The sequence below is a fragment of the Bos grunniens genome, chromosome X (assembly GCF_055505025.1).
Source record: "Bos grunniens cultivar Pamir isolate PY7600 chromosome X, Bosgru_T2T1.0, whole genome shotgun sequence".
Lineage (NCBI taxonomy): Eukaryota > Metazoa > Chordata > Mammalia > Artiodactyla > Bovidae > Bos > Bos grunniens.
The window spans coordinates 76,069,204-76,097,016 of record NC_141194.1 but is presented as its reverse complement, the minus strand read 5'-3'; the positions used below and the strand labels follow the sequence as shown (position 1 = coordinate 76,097,016).

General features: G+C 36.8%; 1 protein-coding gene across 1 annotated transcript; it reads left to right on the top strand.

Moving 5' to 3' along the window:
• Positions 1–137: 137 nt before the first annotated feature.
• On the top strand, positions 138–26,322 carry SATL1 (spermidine/spermine N1-acetyl transferase like 1). The gene is made up of 6 exons (XM_086386256.1): positions 138–982; positions 13,089–13,140; positions 23,693–23,773; positions 24,428–24,529; positions 25,126–25,166; positions 26,020–26,322. The coding sequence occupies exons 1-6, from the start codon at positions 488–490 to the stop codon at positions 26,188–26,190; spliced, it is 942 nt and encodes a 313-aa protein (XP_086242382.1). The 5' UTR covers positions 138–487; the 3' UTR covers positions 26,191–26,322.
• Positions 26,323–27,813: the final 1,491 nt, after the last annotated feature.

Genomic DNA, 27,813 nt, shown 5'->3' with positions numbered 1-27,813 from the left:
AAGTGGTCAAGCAGGCCCTGCCTCACCCTCTCCCTCACCACTTGGGGGAGCACGTACACATGTAAATAAGGGTATTGTGACTTCATTGCTGTGAGGCAGTGCAAGGTGGTGCGGCAGTAATAGTCTCCCAGGGTCATTTTCTTCTGCCCCTCACTTCTGGCCCATTGGCAGGGAAAGGCCAGATGACAACCTGAAACCCAGATAAGCATACAGCTGTGACAGCTGGTGGTGTCAGCTCCAGCAAATCAGAGGCATTAATAATCTTTAGATAGCACTCCTTTATTTTCCCATTCTAGTCTTGATAGAGGGGTATCTCAAAGAACGAATCAAGTTGAGGAAAAACAGAAACATCCTACAGCCTCCCACCACAGAACTGTAGTTAAGGGCTCCTATTACATCAAGGCACTCAGTCATTGGCCAACCAGTCCTCTGCCAACCCACAATCCATCAACTAGTCATAAGCCAACTAGCCCTCAGCCAACCAGACATGAGTCAACTGGGTATGAATCAATCAAGCCTACCAGACATGAACCAGCCAGGCACGAGGTTACTTGGTATGAAGCAACTGGACGTGAACCAACGAAGCACAAGCTTAGCTGACACTAACCAACTTGGTCAACTAGGCATGAGGCAACCAGGTCTGTGCCAAATAAGCATGAGGCAATCTGGCACATGGCAAGAAGTCCTGAGCCAATCAGGCATGAAGCAAACAGGCATGAGCCAATCAAATACAAGCCAGTCAAGTACAAGTCAGCCAGGCCTGAGTCAACTGCAACTAGGCCTGAGCCAATCAATCATGAGTCAACTAGGCCCGAGCCAATCAGGCACAAGCCAAACATGCATGAGCCAACTAGGAATGAAGCAGCCAAGCTTGAGGCAACCAGGCAGGAGCCAATCAAGCATGAGGCAACCAAGTGTGACTTCTTTTAGAGTAAGACCTGTGGAGGCTCAAGACTGCCCAGAAATCCTGCATCTAATTAAAGTAAGCTGCTTTCTCTTCATTCCATAGAGCTTCATGGCATTAGTTTAAGGCTGAGGGTATGGAAGGCATATTCTTTCTGAATCCTGCTACTGCTGCTAAGTCACTTTAGTCGTGTCCGACTCTGTGCGACCCCATAGACGGCAGCCCACCAGGCTCCTTCGTCCATCGGATTATCCAGGCAAGAACACTGGAGTGGGTTGCCATTTCCTCCTCCAATGCACGAAAGTGAAAAGTCAAAGTGAAGTTGCTCAGTCGTGTCTGACTCCCAGCTCTGTTAGTTATGACTCATATATATAAATTAATGGAAGTTACTTAAGTTCTATAAGCTTCTGTTTTCACATCTAAAATCAAGATCATAATACTATCTATTCACAAGATTGTTATAATGATTCAGAGTATAAAATGATGACATATTAATTGCTTGACTTATAGTAGGGGGCTTAAAAAATCAAGGGGGAACCAATTCATAGATATTTCAGGGACCTAATGTGTTATCCCTCCTGGGAAATTTTAACTTTAAAAAAGGATCTTCAATAAAAGGAATGCTTAACTCACATGAATGACCTGTCAGTGATAGAATTTCAAGCTAATAATAGCTAAGATTTTAGGATATGGTATCTTTGTTTGAAGACCACACCTACTTGTGGAATCTCATGATTAACTGTCCAGAAACAATATTTGTCCACAACAATTTTTTTATGTATAATTTCAGACTGTTGTTTGACTACTGAAGCCCATCCACAGATATCCTCCTAAGAGTCCAAGGATCGGGGTTAAAATTTCTGATTTAAAAATTCATTTTAATTGTTTTCTTGGAATTCATCCCAGTGCAGTAAAAGGGACAAACAATTAGCCATAGCTACTATGCTGGAGCTCTGTGGCACTCAAGGCAATCATTTATGTGACACACAACCTAAACAATTCCATATAAAAGCAGTTGGTTAGATGTTTTTAAAGGAATAAATATGTGGCTGGAACAAGGCATTCATAAACTATTTTTGTAATGGAACTGTTTCCATCTAATATATAATTTAAATTAGGCCAAGTTCCTGTTCCCTTGGATCATAGAATGTGTTTTCATGGGCAAAATAAAATACCGGAAGTTTTCGAGTGAAATCTGTCTGTCAAAATGATGCTAGGCCTGGTTACAGATCTGTAAGAAGTGGGTTATCTATCCTTCCATGCCTTCCATTCTATTCTATCCCCCAGAGTTCCCACATAATTTCCCTAATTGGCATTAATCCACATGAGTAGGTCATCAATCAAAATACTATGCCCAACATGGTAATTATTCTTGAACCATATTTTTCCAGGTAGAAAATAATTTTAAAGAGCATTTTTAGCTTAGTATCTGACATTCAGTTGGCAGTTAATAAAATTATTATTGAACAACAATGAATCTCTCTATCCAGAAAACTTACCTTCCTTATCTTTACAAAAAGGGCCCATTGTTATCACCAAGGGAAAAACATACCACTAGATTCTCTGACTTTAGTGAACCTGTATCTCTCAAGTTCCTAACCACATTTACTTTTGAATTTGCCTCTTGTGCCTAAATAAACACTATATGTTTCTTGGAAATAATTTAAATAATATTCACTGTAGAAAATAATAGAAGAGATAAATTATTCTGCATCACAGACATGAATATGATTCATTTGCTTTTACATGATCTTCTCTAATACATATGTATCTATTCATCCTAACTCGTATTCATTGCTAAGTTTGCAAGACATTCTCTTTGTAAATGAATTCATGAGAGTTTGCCATCATAATAACTCATTCCTTAACTGAAAGTTTTGCAGGTTTTACTTACTGTTCTGCCAAGAGTCTTAAAACTCTTCCAAGCATCTTTTGTATGCATCTGTTTTATCCTATTAATCACCACACCACAGCATTTTTTGGCGATCTAGCCACTTTATGGCTAGGCAGCCATAACTTCCTGCTTATCAGACTTTTCATTTAAAGCCTTTTTTAATGGTGGTTCTCAAAATGTGGTTTTTGGATAATTGGTGATCCATAAGAAGGACTGTGTACTGCTAATACTGATTTTTTGTTCATTATGTGAACATTGAGTATGTACTAGGGGAAGGCCATGTGCTAAGTACTATAAAGGATGTTGCTGCTTTTTAATCACTGTCATGTTCATCTCTTTTGTGATCCCATGGACTGTAGGCTCCTCTGTCCATGGGATTCTCTAGGCAAGAATACTGGAGTGGGTTGCAGTTTCCTTCTCCAAGTTATCTTACTAACGTAGGTATCAATCCTGTGTCTCCTGCACTGGCACGAACATTCTTTACCACTGAGCCACCTGGGAAGCTCCACTATAAAGGATATCAGATTATTAAAATATAGTTGTTGCCCTCAAAGAACTTACAGTATCTTAGGGAAGGTGCTCAAAACAGCAGCCAAAATGCTCAAACTTCATTGGGTTCTGGTTGCACTGAGAATAAAATCCAAATTTCTTAGCAATGCTTTATATAATCTGGCCCTTGCTGTCTTCCTTATGTATTTTAAAGACTTTTTCAATTATAAATTTAATGTGATTCCAGTCAAAATCTCCAAGAAGAATAAATGTGTGACCGTTTCTAGAAAAATTCCAAAAAGAACAGTGATGAGTGGAGGTGATTCCTACCAGAAACTCTAAAGCTGTCAGTAATTAAAATATTATAGTAATCTATAAGTATAGATGCAGAGATAGATCACTGGAACAGAATGGAGAGTCTAGAAGTTCTCTTAGATATATATGTGAATATAGTACATAATAGGGTCTCCCTGGTGCCTTAGCAGTAAAAAATTTGCCTGCCAATGCAGGAGATGTGGGCTTGATGCCTGTGTTGGGAAGATTCCCTGGAGAAGGAAGTAACAACCCACTTCAGTATTCTTGCCTGGGATCTCTGGGATAATGTTAAATGCCCAAACCTTCGAATCATAGGAGTCCCAGAAGAAGAAGACAAAAAGAAAGACCATGAGAAAATACTTGAGGAGATAATAGTTGAAAACATCCCTAAAATGGGGAAGGACATAATCACCCAAGTCCAAGAAACCCAGAGAGTCCCAAACAGGAAAAACCCAAGGCAAAACACCCCAAGGTACATATTAATCAAATTAACAAAGATCAACAACAAAAAACAAATATTAAAAGCAGCAAGGGAAACACACACACACACACACACACACACACACACAAGGGGATTCCCATAAGGATAACAGCTGATCTTTCAATAGAAACTCTTCAGGCGAGGAGGGAATGGCAGGACATACTTAATGTGATGAAAGAATATAACCTATAGCCCAGATTGCTGTAACCAGCAAGGATCTCATTAAAATATGAAGGATAAACCAAATGCTTTACAGACAAGCAAAAGCTGAGAGAATTCAGCACCACCAAACCAGCTCTCCAACAAATGCTAAAGGATCTTCTCTAGACAGGAAACACAGAAAGAGTGTATAAACTTGAACCCAAAACAACAAAATAAATGGCAACAGGATCATACTTATCAATAATTACCTTAAGTGTAAATGGGTTGAATGCCACAACCAAAAGACAAAGACTGGTTGAATGGATATGAAAGCAAGACCCCTATATATCTTGTCTACAAGAGAGCCACCTCGAAACAAGGGACACATACAGACTGAAAGTGAAGAGCTGGAAAAAGATGTTTCACACAAATGAAGACCAAAAGAAAGCAGGAGTAGCAATACTCATATCAGATAAAATAGACTTTAAAACAAAGGCTATGCAAAGAGACAAAGAAGGATAGTACATAACGATAAAAGGATCAATCCATGAAGAAGATATAACAATTTTAAATATATATGCACCCAACATAGGAGCACCACAATATGTAAGACAAATGCTAACAAGTATGAAAGGGGAAATGAACAATAACACAATAATAGTGTGAGACTTCAGTACCCCAGTCACACCTATGGATAGATCAACTAAACAGAAAGTTAACAAGGAAACACAAACTTAAAATGATACAATAGACCATTAGAACTAATTAATATCTATAGGACCTTTCACCCCAAAACAATGAATTTCACCTTTTTCTCAAGTGCACATGGAACCTTCTCCAGGATAGATCACATCCTGGGCCATAAATCTAGCCTTGGTAAATTCAAAAAATTTGAAATCAATCCAAGCATCCTTTCTGACCACAATGCAGTAAGATTAGATCTCAATGACAAGAGAAAAACTATTAAAAATTCCAACATATGGAGGCTGAACAACACGCTGCTGAATAACCAAATAATCATAGAAGAAATTTTAAAAAAATCAAAATATGCATAGAAATGAAGGAAAATGAAAACACAACCACCCAAAACCCATGGGGCACTGTAAAAGCAGTGCTAAGGGGAAGGTTCATAGCAGTACAGACATATCTCAAGAAACAAGAAAAAAGTTAAATAAATAACCTTACTCTACACCTAAAGCAACTAGAAAAGGAAGAAATGAAGAACCCCAGGGTTAGTAGAAGGAAAGAAATCTTAAAAATTACAGCAGAAATAAATGCAAAAGAAACAAAAGAGACCATAGCAAAAATCAACAAAGCCAAAAGCTGGTTTTTTGAAAGGATAAATAAAATTGAAAAACCATTAGCCAGACTCATCAAGAAACAAAGGGAGAAAAATCAAATCAATAAAATTAGAAATGAAAATGGAGAGATCACAACAGACAACACAGAAATACAAAGGATCATAAGAGACTACTATCAACAATTATATGCCAATAAAATGGACAACGTGGAAGAAATGGACAAATTCTTAGAAAAGTACAACTTTCCAAAACTGGACCAGGAAGAAATAGAAAAACTTAACAGACCCAACACAAGCACGGAAATTGAAACTAATCAAAAATCTTCCAGCAAACAAAAGCCCAGGTCCAGATGGCTTCACAGCTGAATTCTACCAAAAATTTAGAGAAGAGCTAACACCTATCCTGCTCAAACTCTTCCAGAAGATTGCAGAGGAAGGTAAACTTCCAAACTCATTCTATGAGGCCACCATCACCCTAATACCAAAACCTGACAAAGATCCCACAAAAAAAGAAAACTACAGGCCAATATCACTGATGAACATAGATGCAAAAATCCTTAACAAAATTCTAGCAATCAGAATCCAACAACACATTAAAAAGATCATACACCACGACCAAGTGGGCTTTATCCCAGGGATGCAAGGATTCTTCAATATCCACAAATAAATCAATGTAATACATCACATTAACAAATGGAAAAATAAAAACCATATGAATATCTCAATATATGCAGAGAAAGCCTTTGACAAAATTCAACATCCATTTATGATAAAAAACTGTCCAGAAAGCAGGAATAGAAGGAACATACCTCAACATAATAGAAGGTATATATGACAAACCCACAGAAAACATTATCCTCAATGGGGAAAAATTAAAAGCATTTCCTCTAAAGTCAGGAACAAAACAAGGGTGCCCACTTTCACCATTACTCTTCAACATAGTTTTGGAAGTTTTGGCCACAGCAATCAGAGCAGAAAAAGAAAGAAAAGGAATCCAAATTGGAAAAGAAGAAGTAAAACTCTCACTATTTGCAGATGACATGATCCTCTACATAGAAAACCCTAAAGACTCCACCAGAAAATCACTAGAACTAATCAATGACTATTGTAAAGTTGCAGGATATAAAATCAACACACAGAAATCCCTTGCATTCCTATACACTAATAATGAGAAAACAGAAAGAGAAATTAAGGAAACAATTCCATTCACCATTGCAATGGAAAGAATAAAATACTTAGGAATATATCTCCCTAAAGAAACTAAAGACCTATATATAGAAAACTATAAAACACTGGTGAAAGAAATCAAAGAGGACACTAATAGATGGAGAAATATACCATGTTCATGGATTCGAAGAATCAACATAGTGAAAATGAGTATACTACCAAAGCAATTTATAGATTCAACGCAATCCCTATCAAGCTACCAACAGTATTCTTCACAGAGCTAGAACAAATGATTTCACAATTTGTATGGAAATACAAAAAACCTCGAATAGCCAAAGCGATCTTGAGAAACAACAATGGAACTGGAGGAATCAACCTACCTGACTTCAGGCTCTACTACAAAGCCACAGTTATCAAGACAGTATGGTACTGGCACAAAGACAGAAATATAGATCAATGGAACAAAATGGAAAGCCCAGAGATAAATCCACGCACATATGGACACCTTATCTTTGACAAAGGAGGCAAGAATATACAATGGATTAAAGACAATCTCTTTAACAAGTGGTGCTGGGAAATCTGGTCAACCACTTGTAAAAGAATGAAACTAGAACACTTTCTAACACCATACCCAAAAATAAACTCAAAATGGATTAAAGATCTAAATGTAAGACCAGAAACTATAAAACTCCTAGAGGAGAACATAGGCAAAACACTCTCTGACATACATCACAGCAGGATCCTCTATGACCCACCTCCCAGAATATTGGAAATAAAAGCAAAAATAAACAAATGGGACCTAATTAACCTTAAAAGCTTCTGCACAACAAAGGAAACTATTAGCAAGGTGAAAATACAGCCTTCCGAATGGGAGAAAACAATAGCAAATGAAGCAACTGACAAACAACTAATCTCAAAAATATACAAGCAGCTCAACTCCAGAAAAATAAATGACCCAATCAAAAAATGGGCCAAAGAACTAAATAGACATTTCTCCAAAGAAGACATACAGATGGCTAAGAAACACATGAAAAGATGCTCAACATCACTCATTATCAGAGAAATGCAAATCAAAACCACTATGAGGTACCATTTCACACCAGTCAGAATGGCTGCAATTCAAAAGTCTACAAGCAATAAATGCTGGTGAGAGTGTGGAGAAAAGGGAACCCTCTTACACTGTTGGTGGGAATGCAAACTAGTACAGCCACTATGGAGAACAGTGTGGAGACTCCTTAAAACCTGGAAATAGAACTGCCTTATGATCCAGCAATCCCACTGCTGGGCATACACACTGAGGAAACCAGAAGGGAAAGAGATATCTGTACCCCGATATTCATCGCAGCACTGTTTATAATAGCCAGGACATGGAAGCAACCTAGATGTCCATCAGCAGATGAATGGATAAGAAAGCTGTGGTACATATACACAATGGAGTATTACTCAGCCATTAAAAAGAATACATTTGAATCAGTTCTAATGAGGTGGATGAACTGGAGCCCATTATACAGAGTGAAGTAAGCCAGAAAGAAAAACACCAATACAGTATACTAACGCATAAATATGGAATTTAGAAAGATGGTAACAATAACCCTGTGTAAGAGACAAAAAAAGAGACACTGATGTATAGAACAGTCTTATGGACTCTGTGGGAGAGGGAGAGGGTGGGAAGATTTGGGAGAATGGCATTGAAACATGTAAAATATCATGTATGAAACGAGTTGCCAGTCCAGGTTCAATGCACGATACTGGATGCTTGGGGCTAGTGCACTGGTACGACCCAGAGGGATGGTGTGGGGAGGGAGGAGGGAGGAGGGTTCAGGATGGGGAACACATGTATACCTGTGGCGGATTCATTTTTATATTTGGCAAAACTAATACAATTTTGTAAAGTTTAAAAATAAAAAAATTTATAATTAAAAAAAAAAGAAACAAGTAAAAAGTTAAATAAATAACCTAACTCTACACCTAAAGCAACTAGAAAAGGAAGAAATGAAGAACCCCAGGGTTAGTAGAAGGAAAGAAATCTTTAAAATTAGGGCAGAAATAAATGCAAAAGAAACAAAAGAGACCATAGCAAGAATCAACAAAGCCAAAAGCTGGTTCTTTGAGAAGATAAATAAAGTTGACAAACTATTAGCCAGACTCATCAAGAAACAAAGGGAGCAAAATTAAATCAATAAATAAAGTTGACAAATTATTAGCCAGACTCATCAAGAAACAAAGGGAGAAAAATTAAATCAATAAAATTAGAAATGAAAATGGAGAGACCACAACAGAGAACACAGAAATACAAAGGATTATAAGAGACTACTATCAGCAGCTATATGCCAATAAAATGGACAAAGTGGAAGAAATGAACAAATTCTTAAAAATACAACTTTCCAAAACTGAACCAGGAAGAAATAGAAAATCTTAACAGACTCATCATAAGCAAAAAATTGAAACTGTAATGAGAAATCTTCCGGCAAAGAAAAGCCCAGGACCAGACAGTTTCACAGCTGCATTCTACCAAAAATTTAGAGAAGAGCTAACACCTATCCTGCTCAAACTCTTCCAGAAGATTGCAGAGGAAGGTAAACTTCCAAACTCATTCTATGAGGCCACCATCACCCTAATACCAAAACCTGACAAAGATCCCACAAAAAAAGAAAACTACAGGCCAATATCACTGATGAACATAGATGCAAAAATCCTTAACAAAATTCTAGCAATCAGAATCCAACAACACATTAAAAAGATCATACACCATGACCAAGTGGGCTTTATCCCAGGGATGCAAGGATTCTTCAATATCCACAAATAAATCAATGTAATACATCACATTAACAAATGGAAAAATAAAAACCACATGATTATCTCAATATATGCAGAGAAAGCCTTTGACAAAATTCAACATCCATTTATGATAAAAACTCTCCAGAAAGCAGGAATAGAAGGAACATACCTCAACATAATAGAAGGTATATATGACAAACCCACAGCAAACATTATCCTCAATGGTGAAAACTTGAAAGCATTTCCTCTAAAGTCAGGAACAAGACAAGGGTGCCCAATCTCACCACTACTATTCAACATAATTTTGGAAGTTTTGGCCACAGAAATCAGAGCAAAAAAATAAAGAAAAGGAATCCAAATTGGAAAAGAAGAAGTAAAACTATCACTGTTTGCAGATGACATGATCCTCTACATAGAAAACCCTAAAGACTCCACCAAAAAATTACTAGAGCTAATCAGTGAATATAGTAAAGTTGCAGGGTATAAAATCAACACACAGAAATCTCTAATAATAAGAAAATAGAGAAATTAAGGAAATAGTTCCATTCACCATTGCAACAACAACAACAACAAAATACCTAGGAATATATCTACTTAAATAAACAAAAGATCTATATATAGAAAACTATAAAACACTGGTGAAAGAAATCAAAGAGGACACTAATAGATGGAAAAATATACCATGTCCATGGATCAGAAGAATCAATATAGTGAAAATGAGTATACTACCCAAAGCAATCTATAGATTCAATGCAATCCCTATCAAGCTACCAACGGTATTTTTCACAGAGCTAGAACAAATAATTTCACAATTTGTATGGAAATACAAAAACCTCAAATAACCAAAGCAATCTTGAGAAAGAAAAATGGAACTGGAGGAATAATCCTGCCTGACTTCAGGCTCTACTACAAATCCACAGTCATCAAGACAGTATGGTACTGGCACAAAGACAGAAATATAGATCAATGGAACAAAATAGAAAGCCCAGAGATAAATCCACGCACATATGGACACCTTATCTTTGACAAAGAAGGCAAGAATATACAATGGAGAGAAGACAATCTCTTTAACAAGTGGTGCTGGGTAAACTGGTCAACCACTTGTAAAAGAATGAAACTAGAACATTTTCTAACACCATACACAACAATAAACTCATTATGGATTAAAGATCTAAACCTAAGACCAGAAACTATAAAACTCCTAGAGGAAAACATTGGCAAAACATTCTCTGACATAAATCACAACAGGATCCTCTATGACCCACCTCACAGAATACTGAAAAGAAAAGTAAAAATAAACAAATGGCACCTAATTAAAATTAAAAGCTTCTGCACAACAAAGGAAATTATAAGCAAGGTGAAAAGACAGCCTTAAGAATGGGAGAAAATAATAGCAAATGAAGCAACTGACAAAGAATTAATCTCAAATATATAAAAACAACTCCTGCTGCTCAATTCCAGAAAAATAAACAACCCAATCAAAAATGGGCCAAAGAACTAAACAGACATTTCTCCAAGGAAGACATACAGATGGCTAAGAAACACATGAAAAGATGCTCAACATCACTCATTATCAGAGAAATGCAAATCAAAACCACTATGAGGTACCATTTCACGCCAGTCAGAATGGCTGCTATCCAAAAGTCCACAAGCAATAAATGCTGGAGAGGGTGTGGAGAAAAGGGAACCCTCTTACCCTATTGGTGGGAATGCAAACTAGTACAGACACTATGGAGAACAGTATGGAGATTCCTTAAAAAAACTGGAAATAGAACTGCCATATGACCCAGCAATCCCACTGCTGGACATACACACCGAGGAATCCAGAATTGAAAGAGACAGGTGTACCCCAATGTTCATTGCAACACTGTTTATAGTAGCCAGGACATGGAAGCAACCTAGATGTCCATCAGCAGATGAATGGATAAGAAAGCAGTGGTACATATACACAATAGAGTATTACTCAGCCATTAAAAAGAATGCATTGAATCAGTTCTAATGAGGTGGATGAAACTGGAGCCTATTATACAGAGTGAAGTATGCCAGAAAGAAAAACACCAATACAGTATACTAATGCATAAATATGGAATTTAGAAAGATGGTAATGATAACTCTGTATGCAAGATAGCAAAGGAGATACAGATGTATAGAACAGTCTTTTGGACTCTGTGGGAGAGGGCAAGGGTGGGATGATTTGGAGAATGGCATTGAAACATGTATATTATCATATGTGAAGCGAATCGTCAGTCCAGGTTCAATGTATGATATAGGATGCTCGGTGCTGGTGCACTGGGATGACCCAGAGGGATAGTATGGGGAGGGAGGTGGGAAGGGGGTTCAGGATGCGGAAAACATGTACACCCGTGGTGAATTCATGTCAATGTATGGCAAAACCAATACAATATTTTAATGTAATTAGCCTCTAATTAAAATAAATAAATTTATGTTTAAAAAGTTTAAACAGTTTTGTGATAATTGGGGAAAAAAACAAATGTGAAATTCCACCTTCTTACACACAGATGAAAGCAAATTAATCAATTATTAATATATAGAACTTAAAACAGTTTGGTGGTTCCTAGAGGTGGGAGGTGGGGGTTGGGGAGATGGCTGAAGGTAGTTAAAGGGTAAAGACTTCCAAGTATAGGATAAATAAGCTCTGGGAATGTCATGTACAGTGGCCATAGTTATCAGAGAAGCCCATAGTTGACAAAACTGTAGTGCATATTTGAAAGTTATTAAGAGAGTTGATCTTAAAAGTTCTCATCACAAGAGATAAATTGTAACTATATGACGTCACTAATGTTAACTAAACTTATTGTGGCAATCATTTCACAGTGTATACATACATCAAATCATTATGTTGTGCACCTTGGACTAATACAATGTTATATGTTAATTATATCTCAAAAAAGAAAACTGGAAAAAAAAATTAAGAAAGAAACAAAAGTCACTATTTTTATAATTCCAAAATGGTGATTGCCTTTCCAAATATGAGATCAAAACTGTGAAAAATTAATTTGAAGGTGTAGAAAAAATGATATTAAAAAGCCAAATAAATTCTAGTGTTAAGTTGGAAAGAACACCTAATAAGCAAATACAACAGACTTCTCTGTAAAGTCTATGAAATTTATAATACATAGACTTTGTTATATCTACCTCGAATGCTCAGAGAACCTTTGGGCTTTACTTCCTGATTTCATTGTATTCGAAGCTAGTTACCTAGATAGTTACCTAGTTACATAGATAGACCTTCATAGGAGTGATGTATTGACATAGTTAATCTCTCTGTATATTTATTATCTTGTTGCATATGTTATTTTGAATTTTAAGTTTCTAGATGACTGGAGTTAAATCTGACTCACTTTTAATACTACCCACAACATCATAAGTTAATAAATGCTCAATAAAAACTTCATGATTATCATCTTAATAATTTGTTACTAGGAATCCCCTGGTAGTCTGCTGGTTAGGACTTGGTGCTTTTACTGCCATGACATGGATTGAATCCCTGTTTGGGGAACTTAAAGATCCTGCAGGTGTGCAGAATGCCCTTTTTTTTTCCCTTAATTAAATAATTTGTTACTAAACCATAAACTGAAAGTTTTCTCTATTTTGACAGGAATTGGCTGCCTGTGAAAACATGCTAGATGCAGTGAAGTTGACATCAAAGGGTAAGATGTTTCATGGTATTTTCAGAGCTAGAAAAAGAAACATGGCATACTGTATGCACAAAGCATTACTTGTACCTAGATATGTGGATGCTGCTGTCCTTGGTGCACAAAGAAACTGTCATTAATAGTATCTAGATGTACGGGGCAAAAACTCATATGAAATAATATTAATAGTTTTGCCAGTGCAGCAGAATATTATATTTTCCCCATTTTTAAATTATGAAATTTATAGTTAAGTCATCTTTACAGCAGCAATGGACTTCAACTTTCAATATATAAAATGAGAAGTGTAGTTGATCAAAGACAGAATAATTTAATGCCCAATATGTTAAAAGCAACATGACAGGATGAAATGGATAAAAACAAAATGACTTAAAACTATTTTCAAGGAATTTGCTACATTTGATAGCCAGCAATATTAATAGGCTCAATTCAATTCAGTTCAGTCGCTGAGTCGTGTCCGACTCTTTGAGACCTCATGAATCGCAGCACACCAGGCCTCCCTGTCCATCACCATCTCCCAGAGTTCACTCAGACTCATGTCCATCGAGTCAATGATGCCATCCAGTCATCTCATCCTCTGTTGTCCCCTTCTCCTCCTGACCTCAATCCCTCCCAGCATTAGAGTCTATTCCAATGAGTCAACTCTTTGCATGAGGTGGCCAAAGTATTGGAGATTTAACCTCAGCATCAGTCCTTCCAATGAACACCCAGAACTGATCACCTTTAGCATGCACTGGTTGGATCTCTTTGCAGTTCAAGGGACTCTCAAGAGTCTTCTCCAATACCGCAGTTCAAAAGCATCAATTCTTTGGCGCTCAGCTTTCTTCACAGTCCAACTTTCACATCCATACATGACCACAGGAAAAACCATAACCTTGACTAGACGGACCATTGTCGGAAAAGTAACATCTCTGCTTTTCAATATGCTATCTAGGTTGCTCATAACTTTTCTTCCAAGGAGTAAGCGTCTTTTAATTTCATGGCTGCAGTCACCATGTGTAGTAATTTTGGAGCCCAAAAAATAAAGTCTGACACTGTTTCCACTGTTTACTCATCTATTTGCCATGAAATGATGGTACCAGATGGCATGATCTTCGTTTTCTGAATGTTGACCTTTAAGTCAACTTTTTCACTCTCCTCTTTCACCTTCATCAAGAGGCTTTTTAGTTCCTCTTCACTTTCTGCGATAAGGGTGGTGTCATCTGCATATCTGAGGTTATTGATATTCTCCTGGCAATCTTGATTCCAGCTTGTGCTTCTTCCAGCCCAGCGTTTCTCATGATGTACTCTGCATAGAAGTTAAATAAGCAGGGTGACAATATACAGCCTTGACATATTCCTTTTCCTATTTGCAACCAGTCTGTTGTTCCATGTCCAGTTCTGACTGTTGCTTCCTGACCTGCATATAGGTTTCTCAAGAGGCAGGTCAGGTGGTCTGGTATTCCCATCTCTTTCAGAATTTCCCACAGTTTATTGAGATCCACTCAGTCAAAGGCTTTGGCATAGTCAATAAAGCAGAAATAGATGTTTTTCTGGAACTCTCTTGCTTTTTCGATGATCCAGAGGATGTTGGCAATTTGATCTCTGGTTCCTCTGCCTTGTCTAAAACCAGCTTGAACATCTGGAAGTTCACGGTTCACATATTGCTGAAGCCTGGCTTGGAGAATTTTGAGCATTACTTTAATAGCATGTGAGATGAGTGCAATTGTGTGGTAGTTTGAGCATTCTTTGGCATTGCCTTTCTTTGGGATTGGAATGAAAGCTGACCTTTTCCAGTCCTGTGGCCACTGCTGAGTTTTCCAAATTTGCTGGCATATTGAGTGCAGCACTTTCACAGCATCATCTTTCAGGGTTTGAAATAGCTCAACTGGAATTCCATCACCTCCACTAGCTTTGTTTGTAGTGATACTTTCTAAGGCCCAATTGACTTCACATTCCAGGATGTCTGGCTCTAGGTCAGTGATCACACCATCGTGATTATCTTGGTCATGAATGTCTTTTTCGTTGGCTAGTTTAGTTCAATTGCTCAGTTGTGTTCGACTCTTTGTGACCCCATGGACAGCAGCATGTCAGGTTTGCCTATCCATCACCAACTCCTGGAACTTGCTCAAACTCACATCCATTGAGACAGTGGTCCCATTCAAACATCTTAACCTCTGTCATCCCCTTCCCCTCCTGCCTTCAGTCTTTCCCAGCATCAGGTTCCTCAGATCAGGTGGCCAAAGTTTTGGAGTTTCAGCTTCAGCATCAGTCCTCTCAATGAATATTCAGGGCTGATTTCCTTTAGGATTAACTGGTTTGATTTCCTTGCAGTCCAGGGGACTCTCAAGAGTCTTTTCCAACACCACATTTCAGAAGCAGCAATTCTTCTGTGCTCAGCTTTCTTTATATTCCAACTCTCACATCCATGCATGACAACTGGAAAAACCATAGTTTTGACAAGATGGACCTTTGTTGGCAAATTAATGTCTCTGCTTTTTAATATGCTGTCTAGGTCGGTCATAGCTTTTCCTCGAAGGAGCAAGCTTCTTTTAATTTCATGGCTGCAATCACCATCTGCAGTGATTTTTGGGAACCCAAGAAATTAAAGCCTATAACTGTTTCCATTGTTTCCCCATCTATTTGCCATGAAATGGTGGGGCCAGATGCCATGATCTTCATTTTTTGAATGTTGAGTTTTAAAGTCAACATTTTCACTCTCCTCTTTCACTTTTATCAAGACACACTTTAGTTCCTCTTTGATTTCTGCCATTAGGGTGGTGTCATCTGCATATCTGAAGTTATTGATATTTTTCCAGGCAATCTTGATTCCAGTTTGTGCTTCATCCAGCTTGGTATTTTGCATGGTGTACTTTGCTTATTAGTTAAATAAGCAGGGTGACAATATATAGCCTTAAAGTCCTCCTTTCCCCTTTTAAAACCGGTCTGATGTTCCATGTCCAGTTCTAACAGTTGCTTCTTGACCTGCATACAGATTTCTCAGAAGGCAGGAAAGGTGATCTGGTATTCCAGTCCCTTGGAGATTTTCTCACAGTTTGTTGTGATCCACACAGTCAAATGCTTTATTGTAGTCAATAAAGAAGTAGATGTTTTTCTGGAATTCTCTTGCTTCTTCTATGATTCAGTGGATGTTGGTGATTTGATCTCTGGTTCCTCTGCCTTTTCTAAATCCAGCTTGAACATCTGAAATTTCACAGTTTACATACTGTTAAAGCCTGGCTTGGAGAATTTTGAGCATTACTTAACTAGCGTGTGAGATGAGTGCAATTGTGCAGTAGTTTGAGCATTCTTTGGCATTGCCTTTCTTTGGGATTGGAATGAAAACTGACCTTTTCCAGTCCTGTGGCCACTGCTGAGTTTTCCAAATTTGCTAGCATATTGAGTGAAGCACTTTCACAGCATCATCTTTTAGCATTTGAATAGCTCAACTGGAATTCCATCACCTCCACTAGCTTTGTTTGTAGTGATGCTTCCTAAGGCCCACTTGACTTCACATTCCAGGATATCTGGCTCTAGTTGAGTAATCACAGCATCATGATTATCTGGGTCATGGAGATCTTTTTTTGTATAGTTCTTCTGTGTATTCTTGCCACCTCTTCTTAATATCTTCTGTTTCTGTTAGGTCCATACCATTTATGTCATTTATTGTGCCCATCTTTGCATGAAATGTTCCCTTGGTATCTCTAATTTTCTTGAAGAGATCTCTAGTCTTTCCATTCTATTGTTTTCCTCTATTTCTTTGCATTGATCACTGAGGAAGACTTTCTTATCTGTCCTTGCTATTGTTTGGAATTCTGCATCTTTCTTTTTCTCCTTTGCCTTTAGCTTCTCTTCTTTTCACAGCTATTTGTAAGGCTTTCTCAGACAACCATTTTGCTTTTTTTGCATTTCTTTTTCTTGGGGATGGTCTTGATCCCTGCCTCCTGTACAATGTCACAAACCTCCGTCCATAGTTCTTCAGACTCTATCTATCAGATCTAATCCCTTTAATCTATTTGTCACTTTCAGTGCATAATCGTAAGGGATTTGATTTAGGTCATACCTGACTGGTCTAGTGGTTTTACCTACTTTCTTCAATTTAAGTGTGAATTTGCAATAAAGAGTTCATGATCTGAGCCACAGTCAGCTCCTGGTCTTGTTTTTGCTGACTGTATAGAGCTTCTCCATTTTTGGCTGCAAAGAACATAATCAGTCTGATTTCAGTGTTGACCATCTGGTGATGTCCATGTGTTGCATTGTCTCCCATGTTGTTGGAAGATGATGTTTGCTATGACTAGTGTGTTCTCTTGGCAAAGCTCTATTAGCCTTTGCTCCACATCATTTCGTACTCCAAGGCTAAATTTGCCTGTTACTCCAGGTATCTCTTGACACCCTACTTTTGCATTCCTCTCCCCTATGATAAAAATGACATCTTTTTTGGGTGTTAGTTCTAGAATGTCTTGTAGGTCTTCATAAAATCTACAAGATGATGAATTAGAACATTTTATGCAGGGAATGAGAGAAGAAATGAAATGATTAAAGTGTACAGTCCCTGACTTACATATAGTATGACTTAAGGATTTTTGGACTTTATAATGGTTGAAAAGAAGTACACATTCAATAGAAACTGTACCTCATATTTGGAAGTTTCTCCTTTACCTGGGCTAGCTATATGGATAAAATGCTTTCTTATGATGCTAGACAGAAGCAGTGAGCTGCAGCTCCTTGTCAGTGTTGTGATCATGAGGGTAAATAACTGATACATTTACAACCATTCTGTACCCGTACAGCCATTCTGTTTTCACTCAGTATTCAATAAATTACACGAGATACTCAATACTAAAGTATTCTAAAATAGGCTTTGTGTTAGATAATTTTGCCCCACTCTAGGTTAGTGTAAGGGCTTCTTCTGTGGCATTAGTGGTAAAGAACCTGCCTGGCAATGCAGGAAATAATAAGATGTGTGTTCAATCCCTGGGTCAGGAAGATCCCCTGGAGAAGGATATGGCAACCCACTCCAGTATTATTGCCTGGAGAATCCCATGGACAGAGGAGCCTAGCGGGCTGCAGTCCATAGGGTCACAAAGAGTCGGACCCAACTGAAACGACTTAGCATGCAGGCTAATCTAAGTGCTCTCAGCAGGTTTAAGGTAGTGAAGTGAAAGTCATTCAATCGTGTCTGACTCTTTGCGACCCCATGGACTATAAAATCCATGGTATTCTCCAGGCCAGAATACTGGAGTGGGTAGCTGTTCCCTTCTCCAAGTGATCTTCCCAACCCAGGGATCAAACCCAGGTCTCCCACATTGCAGGCAGATTCTTTATCAGCTGAGCCACAAGGGAAACCCAAGAATACTGGAGTGGGTAACCTATGCCTTTTCCAGTGGATCTTCCCGACCCAGGAATCGAAGCGGGGTCTGCTTCATTGCAGGCAGACTCTTTACCAGCTGAGATACCAGGGAAGCCCCAGGTTTAAGGTAGGTTTAGGTTTAGGCTAAACTATGATGCTCAATAGTTTGAATATATTAAATGCATTTTTGATTTTTTGACATTTTCCACTTATGATTGGTTTATCAGGATGTAACCCTATCTTAGGTCAAGTGAAGTCTTGACCTAGATAAAATTACACACTTGGAATTCCAAATGAATTTGAGCATCAGCTTCATCACTCCTGTGAAAGAGGATGTTAGAATATTTATTGAGATGACAGTGAATCTTCAGATCACTTTGGATAATATTGACATCTTAACAATGTTAATTTAAATCTTGTCTATGAACACAGGATAACTTTTAACTTTTTTAGGTCTTTAATTTCTTTCAGCAATGTTTTATAGTTTTTTGTATGTATTTCACCTCCTTGGGTAGATTTATTTCTAGGTATTTAGTTATTTTTTAGGGGTGGTTGTAAATGGAATTGCTTTTTAAATTGACTTTTTGGTTTGTTCTTTGCTGGTGTATAGCAATACAAATGATTTTTGTTTGTTGATCTTGTAGCCAGCAACTTTGCTGAATTTGTGTTAGTAGCTTTCCTTTGGATTCTTTGGGATGGTCTATAAGTAGGCTTATGTCATCAGAAGATAAGGGCTTCCCAGGTGGTGTTAGTGATAAAGAACTTGCCAATGCAGGAAATGTGAGATGATCCCTTGGAAAAAGGCGTGGCAAACCACTCTAGTATTCTTGCCTGGATAGAGATCGTTTTACCTCTTCCTTTCTTATTGGGATGGCTTTTATTTCTTTTTCTTGTATAATATCTCTAACTTCCAGTGCAATGTTGAATAGCAATGTTGAGACTGGGCATCCTGTCAGTTGCCTTTTCTGTAACAATTGAGATGGTCCTATGCTCTTTTTCCCCCTTTGTTCTGTTAACACGATTGATTTCCTTATATTGAACCATCCTTTCATTCCTAGGATGAATCACACGTGGTCATAGTGAATGATCCTATTAATATGCTGTTGGGTTCAATTTGCTATTAATATTTTGTTGAGTACTTTTGCATCTGTATTAATAAGGGATATTGGTCTTTAATTTTCTTGTGATGTCTTTCTCTGTATTTGGTATCAGAATAATGTTGACTTCATAAAATGAGTTAGAAAAAGTTCCCTCCTCTTCAATTTTTGGGGAAGAGTTTGAGAAGGATTGGTGTTAATTCTTTAAGTGTTTGGTAGAATTCCCCAGTGAAACCATCTGGTGGTCCCTGACTTTTCTTTGTTGGGAGATTTTTTATTATTATTATTGATTCAAATTCTTGTTATAGTGCTGTTTAGATTTTATTTCTTCTTGAATTCATAAGTTTCAAGGAATCTGTTCATTTCTTTTTGGCTATCTAATTTGTTGGTGTACAATTCACAGTACTTATAATCCTTTTTATCTCTGTAAGGTCAGTGGATTTTAATTATCTGCCATCTTTTTTTTTTTCTCTCTCTCTTTTTCAGTCTACCTATAAATCTGTTGACCTTTTCAAATAACCAAATTTTGGTTCCATCCACTTTCTTATTGCATTTCTATCTTCTATTTAGCTTAATCTCCTTTCTAATCTTTATTGTCTTCTTTCTGCTAGTTCTGGTTACTAAGGTGTTAGATTAAGTTATTGCTTGAAGCCTTTCTTTTCTTTCTTTTTTTTTTTAATGTTGGCATTTCCAACTATAAGTTCCCCTCTGAGCACTTCTTTCACTGAATCTCATAAGTTTTATATGTTGTGTTTTCCTTCTCATTCATTTCTTTTTTTCTGATTTTTCTTTTTACTTCTACTTAGCCATTAGTTGTTTGAGTGTATTGTTTAATTTCCACATATTTGTGAATTTCCTAGTTTCCTTCTGTTGATTTCTAGTTTCAATCTATTGTGATTGGAAAAGATACTCTGTATGGTTTTGACCTTTCAAAATGTATTAACACTTGATTTTTGGCCTAACATGTGGTCTATCCTAAAAAAAAAAGAGAAAGTTCAATAAAAATGTGTATATGTTTTTGGGTCACGTGTAATACTTCTGTTAGGGGTCCAGTTGTTCTATAGCTTTGTTCATATAATCTATCAATATTAATGTATTTATCATTGTTCTGGTTGTTCAGTATATTATTGAAATTGATGTCATGAAGTTCCCTACTATTATTTTAGAGCAGTCTCTATCTTCAATTCTGTCAATATTTGCTTCATATACTTCAGAGCTCTGATGTTTGGTGCATAAGTGTTTATAAATGTTATATCTTCTTGCTGAATTGAACTTTCTATCATTATTTAATATCCTTCTCTCCTGTAACATTTTTCTACTTAAAGTCTATTTTGTGTTATATTAGTACAGCCATTCCAGCTTTTTTTTTGGTTACTATTTGCATTAAATGTCTTTTTCCTTCATTTCACTATCAACCTTCTTGTGTTTATTAAAATTATTTTTATTTTAAAAATATTTTAATTGGTGGATAATTACTTTACAATATTGTGATGGCTTATGGCATATATCAACATGAATCAGCCATAGGCATATATGTGACCCCTCCCTCTTGAATCTCTCTCCCTCCTCCCTCCCCACCCCATCCCTCCAGGTTATCACAGAGCACCAGCTTTGGGTTACCTGCATAGAACCTATTATACAGAGTGAAGTAAGTCAGAAAGACAAATGTTGCATACTAAGCATATATATAGAATCTAGAAATTTATTTTTAATTGGAGGATAATTGCTTTACAATGTTGTGTTGATTTCTGCCATACAGCAACAGCAATCAATACTATATATTCTTGTTTTTGTTTTTTTTTTTTAATCTAGAGTCTCTTATAAGGGTTTCCCTAGTGGCCCAGTTGGTAAAGAGTCTGCCTGCATTGTGGGAGAGTTGGGTTCAATCCCTGGCTCGGGAACATCCCCTGGAGAAGGAAATGGCAACCCACTCCAGTATTCTTGTCTGGAGAATTCCATGGACAGAGGAGCCTCGTGGGCTACAGTCCATGGGGTCACAAAGAGTTGGACTTGACCTTTTTAATAGTCAGTCTCTTATAGATAGCATATAGTTGGGTCATGCTTTTTTTTTTAAATCCATTCTGCTAATCTCTGTATTTTGATTAGGACATTTAATCCACTTATATTTAAAGTAATTACTGACAAGGAGGGACTTCTGACATTTTCCCATTTGTTTTCTATATAGTTTTTGGTCCTTCATTTCCACATTTCTACCTTCTTTTTATTTTTGCAGTAAAATGTTTTGATTCTCTTCTCATTTCCTTAGGTGTATATTCTATAGATATTTTCTTTGATGTTATCACAGGGATTATATTTATTAAGTTGGCTAAAAATATTTGTTCAGGTTTTATGGAAAAACCCAAATGACCTTTTGGCCAACTCAATAACATCTAAAAGTTGTAATAGTAAAATTTGTATTTATATTAGCTTAATGTCAATAGTGTGCAAAAACTCTTCCCTTATATATCTCCATTCCCCCTTTTTAAATTATTGATGTCAGAGATTACATCTTCATACATTGTGTGCCCAAGAACAAACATTAATGACTAATTTTATGCACTTGTCTTTTAAATCATGTAGAAAATATAAAGTAGAACTATAAATAAATTTGACGTAACACTAATTTTTTATAATTGCCCATATGTTTACCTTTAACTAGGCACCATTATCTTTATTTCTTCATATGGCTTTGAGTTATTACCTATTTTCCTTCCATTTCAACCTGAAGGACTCCTGAAAGACTCCATTTCGTGCAGGGCAGGCCTAGTGATAATGATTTCTTCAGCTTCTTCTTCTTCTTCTTTTTTTTTTTAGTTTGGTGGAGAACTGGGGATATCTTAATTTCTCCCTCATTTTTGAAGGATTTTTTGGTGCATATAGAATTCTTAGTTAAGTTTCTGCACTCTTCCTCTCCTCCCCTGTCCTCTGTACTGGCTGCCAAGGTTTCTGATGAGAAATCAGATGATAATCTTATTGAGGATCCATTGTATGTGACAAGCTATTTCTGTCTTGCTGCTTTCAAGATTTTCTCTTTAATTATGTGTTTTGGTATTGATCTTTTGGGGCTTATACTACTTGGAGTTTGTTGAACTTGGATTTGTAAAATGATATATTGCATCCAATTTGGGAAGTTTCCAGTCATTATTCAAATATTCTTTTTTCCTTACTTTCTCTCTTCTCCTTCTGAGAGTCCCATAATACATATGTTGGTGTGCTTGATGGTGTTACACAGATACCTTAGGCTTTTTACTTTTCTTCATCTTTTTTTTTGTTTGTTTGTTTCCTCAGACTTGATAATTTAAATTATCCTATCTTTAAGTTCACTGATTCTTTTTTCAGCTTGCTTAGAAATTTGGATTTTGAACCCCTGCAGTGCACTTTTATTATACTTTTCAGCTTCAGAATTTTTTGGTGGGGATTATTCTTTATAATTTCTATTTCTTTACTGATATTTATACTTTGTTTATACATCTTTTTCCTTTGTGCATGTCTCCCTTTAGCTATTTGAGTACATTTAAGACAGTTGTTTAAAAGTGTTTGTTGATGATCGAGTGGGTGGGGGTAGTTGGAAGCCACCACTAGGTTGATGGCTGAATTTCACCAAAATTAACTGCAATTTGTCAGTCAAGCTGTCCTCTGGAAGCTGCAAGTACACAGCAAAAGAGACACTGATGTATAGAACAGTCTTATGGACTCTGTGGGAGAGGGAGAGGGTGGGAAGATTTGGGAGAATGGCATTGAAACATGTAAAATATCATGTATGAAACGAGATGCCAGTCCAGGTTCGATGCACGATACTGGATGCTTGGGGCTAGTGCACTGGGACGATCCAGAGGGATGGTATGGGGAGGGAGGAGGGAGGAGGGTTCAGGATGGGGAACACATGTATACCTGTGGTAGATTCATTTTGATATTTGGCAAAACTAATACAATTATGTAAAGTTTAAAAATAAAATAAAATTAAAAAAAATAAACTCTAGTTCCAAAATATTCACTTTAGGCAGTTTATGCCTGTACAATTGTTGTACACGTGAAGAAAGGAATTCTGGGATTGCCAACTCCACTATCTTCCTTCTCTTTACTCTAAACTTTCTAATATATTTTATGTGAATCAATATTTCAGATTTACTCAGGGATGGCTTTGGGGACAATCCCCTTTTCTACTGTCTGATTGCAGAAGTACAGAATCATCAAAAACCATCAGGTAAAATAAACTTCCATTTTTCAATTTAATCAAGAGTATATTTTCTCTACCCTGAAAACAAAGTACAGTTTGATAGCATACAGTTACTCTTAAGCCAAGGAGATGAGTGTAAGTACATAAACTAAGTCTTGCTTTCTGAAAGAGAAAATGTGTGGTATGTATTTATGTTGGACTTCCCAGGTGGCACTAGTGGTAAAGAACCAGCCTGCCAATGCACAAGACATGAGAAACAGGTTCAATCCCTGGGTCAGGAAGATCCCCTGGAGAAGGATATGGCAACCTACTCCAGTATTCTTGCCTGGAGAATCTCATGGACAGAGGAGCCTGGTGGGCTACAGTCCATGGGGTCACAAAGAGTCGGACAAAACTGAAGTGACTTAGTATACAGCACACATGCATTTATGTTTGTATATGCATAGAAACAAATTAGGAAGAATGTACTCCACACTGTTAAAAGATGGGTTAGCTCTTAAATGTTGTATTATAAGGACTTAAACCTTCTTTATTACATATTTCTGTATTTAAAATTTTGTCCAGCAAGCTTTTATTACTTTAATAGATAAAAATAAACACAAAGATATTCCATTTTGGAGGAAAGAACATTGTAAGATTCAATGATTTAACTTCTTTATACCCTATCTTTCCTCTTCCTAGGTAAAGTGACTGTTGGATTTGCCATGTACTACTTTACTTACGACCCCTGGATTGGCAAGTTACTTTACCTAGAGGACTTTTATGTCATACAAGCTTACCGAGGTCAGGTAACACATAGTATTACTTATATTTTAAAAATTAAAATGGTATATTTAAAGGAGTTTTAGTATAAATATGCTGTTTAAGTTAGTTTATGTAAATACTTTCTATTTCATTAGACTGATTACTATCCTAGTTATCCTAGCATATGGTGTGGTGAAGACTCAATCACAGATTAGAAAAGATTTATTAGTTCCCATCAAGGCTTGAATAAGCCAAGTTATCATAGCTATATTTTTATCTTTTTTTTTTGTTTTCTTTTTTTTTTAAGCTATTTTTTTAATCTCTAAAACATGCTTTTATATTTTGTGTTGATTTGTCTAAAATGAATAAGAAATATATTCCGTGATAAGATGATAGTGACAAGGACTCATTTCCTCTTCACTGATCTTTAAAATAAATCCAAAGTCTTTTCCATTACCTTTGGAACCACATTCCATTTCAGAAAAAGAGATATGGAAAGCATTCATGAGCTGAATTTCAACACAAGCTATTATGAATATGTAACAACCAGATAACAGGCTTTAAACTAAAGCAAACAAATTGTTAAGTGGAATTTTTCAACATATTTTTTTCGTTTTGTATTATCTATTGAAAAGGTCTAGGTATTGGAGCTGAAATGCTGAAGAGGCTAAGTCAGGTATACATTACAGTTACTATTGTTATTCTATATGTTATCCTTTTCTTCATCAAATGTTATTATTTAACATTGCATAGATACTTTATCTTAACATCAAAACATAATCTCAAAATATACTTAATTTTTTCCCAATTAAGCAGGTTTTCAAATTAGGTCTTATTTGACATGTTTAAAAGCTGATATAATCCACAACCACATTATATACCCTTTTGCTACAAAGCAGAAGCAAGCAAAAGGGAGATTAGAAGGCAATTTACCCATAAAATGTGTCTACAGTATGAATATGCTGCTGCTGCTAAGTCGCTTCAGTCGTGTCTGACTCTGTGCGACCCCATAGATGGCAGTCCCCCAGGCTCCCCCATCCCTGGGATTCTCCAGGCAAGAACACTGGAATGGGTTTGCATTTTCTTTTCCAATGCATGATAGTGAAAAATTAAAGTGAAGTCGCTCAGTCATGTCCGACTCTTAGCGATCCCATGGACTGCAGCTTACCAGTCTGCTCCGTCCATGGGATTTTCCAGGCAAGAGTACGGGAGTGGATTGCCATATCTTTGCCACAGTATAAAAAGATTCTTTTGCATTTCGGAAATACATATAGGTTAACTTTTTCTGTAGAATAAAGAAAAAAAGCTGAATTTGTTTTGGACTTCTAAAGAAAGGGTTTTAAAACTCAACAGTACATTTTTTATTTTTACAGATTTAGAGAACTCCAAGAGATAACTATTGCATTATTATTTGGAAGTATTTTACACACACACACAGTGCCTTGCATATAGTAGATTTTCCATAAAATAAATGTGATAATGAAGATTATACTTTTAAATAAAAGTAATGTCTGTTTGTTTTTAAACAGATAGCCATCAGAAGGCAGTGTAACTGCATGCACTTTCTTGTCGTCATTTGGAACCAGGCTTCTATCGACTACTACACTCGTCGAGGGGCTTTAGACCTTTCTTCCGAGGAGGGCTGGCATCTGTTCAGGTTTAACAGAGAAGAACTCATGGACATGGCAGGGGAAGAGTGAAAGGTGACTTATCACTTGTCCCAATATAGGCTCCAACATCTGAATGTTAACAACTTGTCCCAATATAGGCTTCAACATCTGAATGTCGCCTAAATCCAACAGCAATTTGACTGTCATATAATACAGCAAGTGAACAAACTCTGGCTTCAGCAGATCTTTGAAACAGATTTTGTAGATACAACTTGCCATTATCTGAATTAACATACTAATGGTTAGTAGCAGAGCTGATAACCCAAAAGAGAAGATAATTCAAAAATAACTTATACTTGGCTTTAGGATATTTATTTTTCTACTTACTGTATCCTATGAAATTTCAAATGCTTATATTTTCATATTGTAACACATCTGAAATTTGGATAAATATTATGATCAACTGGCAACACTTTTCCCTTTGAGGTCTTGGATTTGATGAAATACTGTACATTTGGTCACAAACAGATCTGAGGTAAAAAATATATATATAAAATGCTAAAGCTAAATTATGAAAAGCTTACCTATGAATAACTAGTAAATGAACTGCTTTCCCAACTTGAGCAGATCAAGGACCACTGCCTTGACTTCATCTTGGAACTACATTACATCTCTGTCTTTATCTTGGAACTAAATTCTATCTCTGAGAAACCAACTTTTGTTGTAACTATCTTAGGGAAGATATTACATAGTACACTGTATCTGTGTATGTTTCTATACTTTCTAGTAGGATATAAGCCTTTTGATAGAATTATAATTATTTTTTCACCCTATATTACAACCACCATGTGAGTTCCTACTACATGCTAGGTATTATGGGTATAAAAGCTATGAAGTGAAAGTGAAAGTCGCTCAGTTGTGTCCACCTCTTTGCGACCGTATGGACTATAGCCCATCAGGCTCCTCTGTGGAATTCTCCAGGCAAGAATACCAGAGTGGGCAAGTTGCCATGAGCTTCTCCAGGGGATCTTCCCAACCCAGGGATCGAACCCAGGTCTCCTGCACTGCAGGCCAATCCTTCACCATTTAAGCTACCTGAGAAGCCCATTTAAAAAGCTATACAAAGATGATTCAGTTATACCACAAGGAGCCTTGTAAATTAAAAAAAAAAAAAAAAAAAAAAAACTAATCTAGTTTTAGTTTTTATTTATTTTAATTAGAGGCTAATTACTTTACAATATTGTATTGGTTTTGCCATACATCAACAGGCGTACACGTGTTCCCAATCCTGAACACCCCTCCCACCTCCCTCTGGGTCATCCCAGTGCACCAGCCTCAAGCATCCTGTATCCTGCACCAAATCTGGACTGGTGATTCGTTTCTTATATGATATTATATATGTTTTAATGCCATTCTCCCAAATCATCCCCCCGTGCCTCTCCCACAGAGTCCAAAAGACTGTTATATACATCTATGTCTCTTTTGCTGTCTCGCATACAGGGTTATTGTTACCATCTTTCTAAATTCCATATATATGCATTAGTATACTGTATTGGTGTTTTTCTTTCTGGCTTACTTCACTCTGTATAATAGGCTCCAGTTTCATCCACCTCATTAGAACTGATTCAAATGTATTCTTTTTAATGGCTGAGTAATACTCCATTGTGTATATGTACCACTGCTTTCTTATCCATTCATCTGCTGATGGGCATC

Bases quoted from the DNA above. Each gene is read 5' to 3' on its own strand.
- SATL1 (XM_086386256.1), top strand. From the start codon at position 488: ATGAGTCAACTGGGTATGAATCAATCAAGCCTACCAGACATGAACCAG. The intron at 13,141-23,692 runs GTAAGATGTTTC...TCAATATTTCAG, and splicing joins AGTGAAGTTGACATCAAAGG to ATTTACTCAGGGATGGCTTT. The intron at 24,530-25,125 runs GTCAGGTAACAC...TCTATTGAAAAG, and splicing joins TGTCATACAAGCTTACCGAG to GTCTAGGTATTGGAGCTGAA.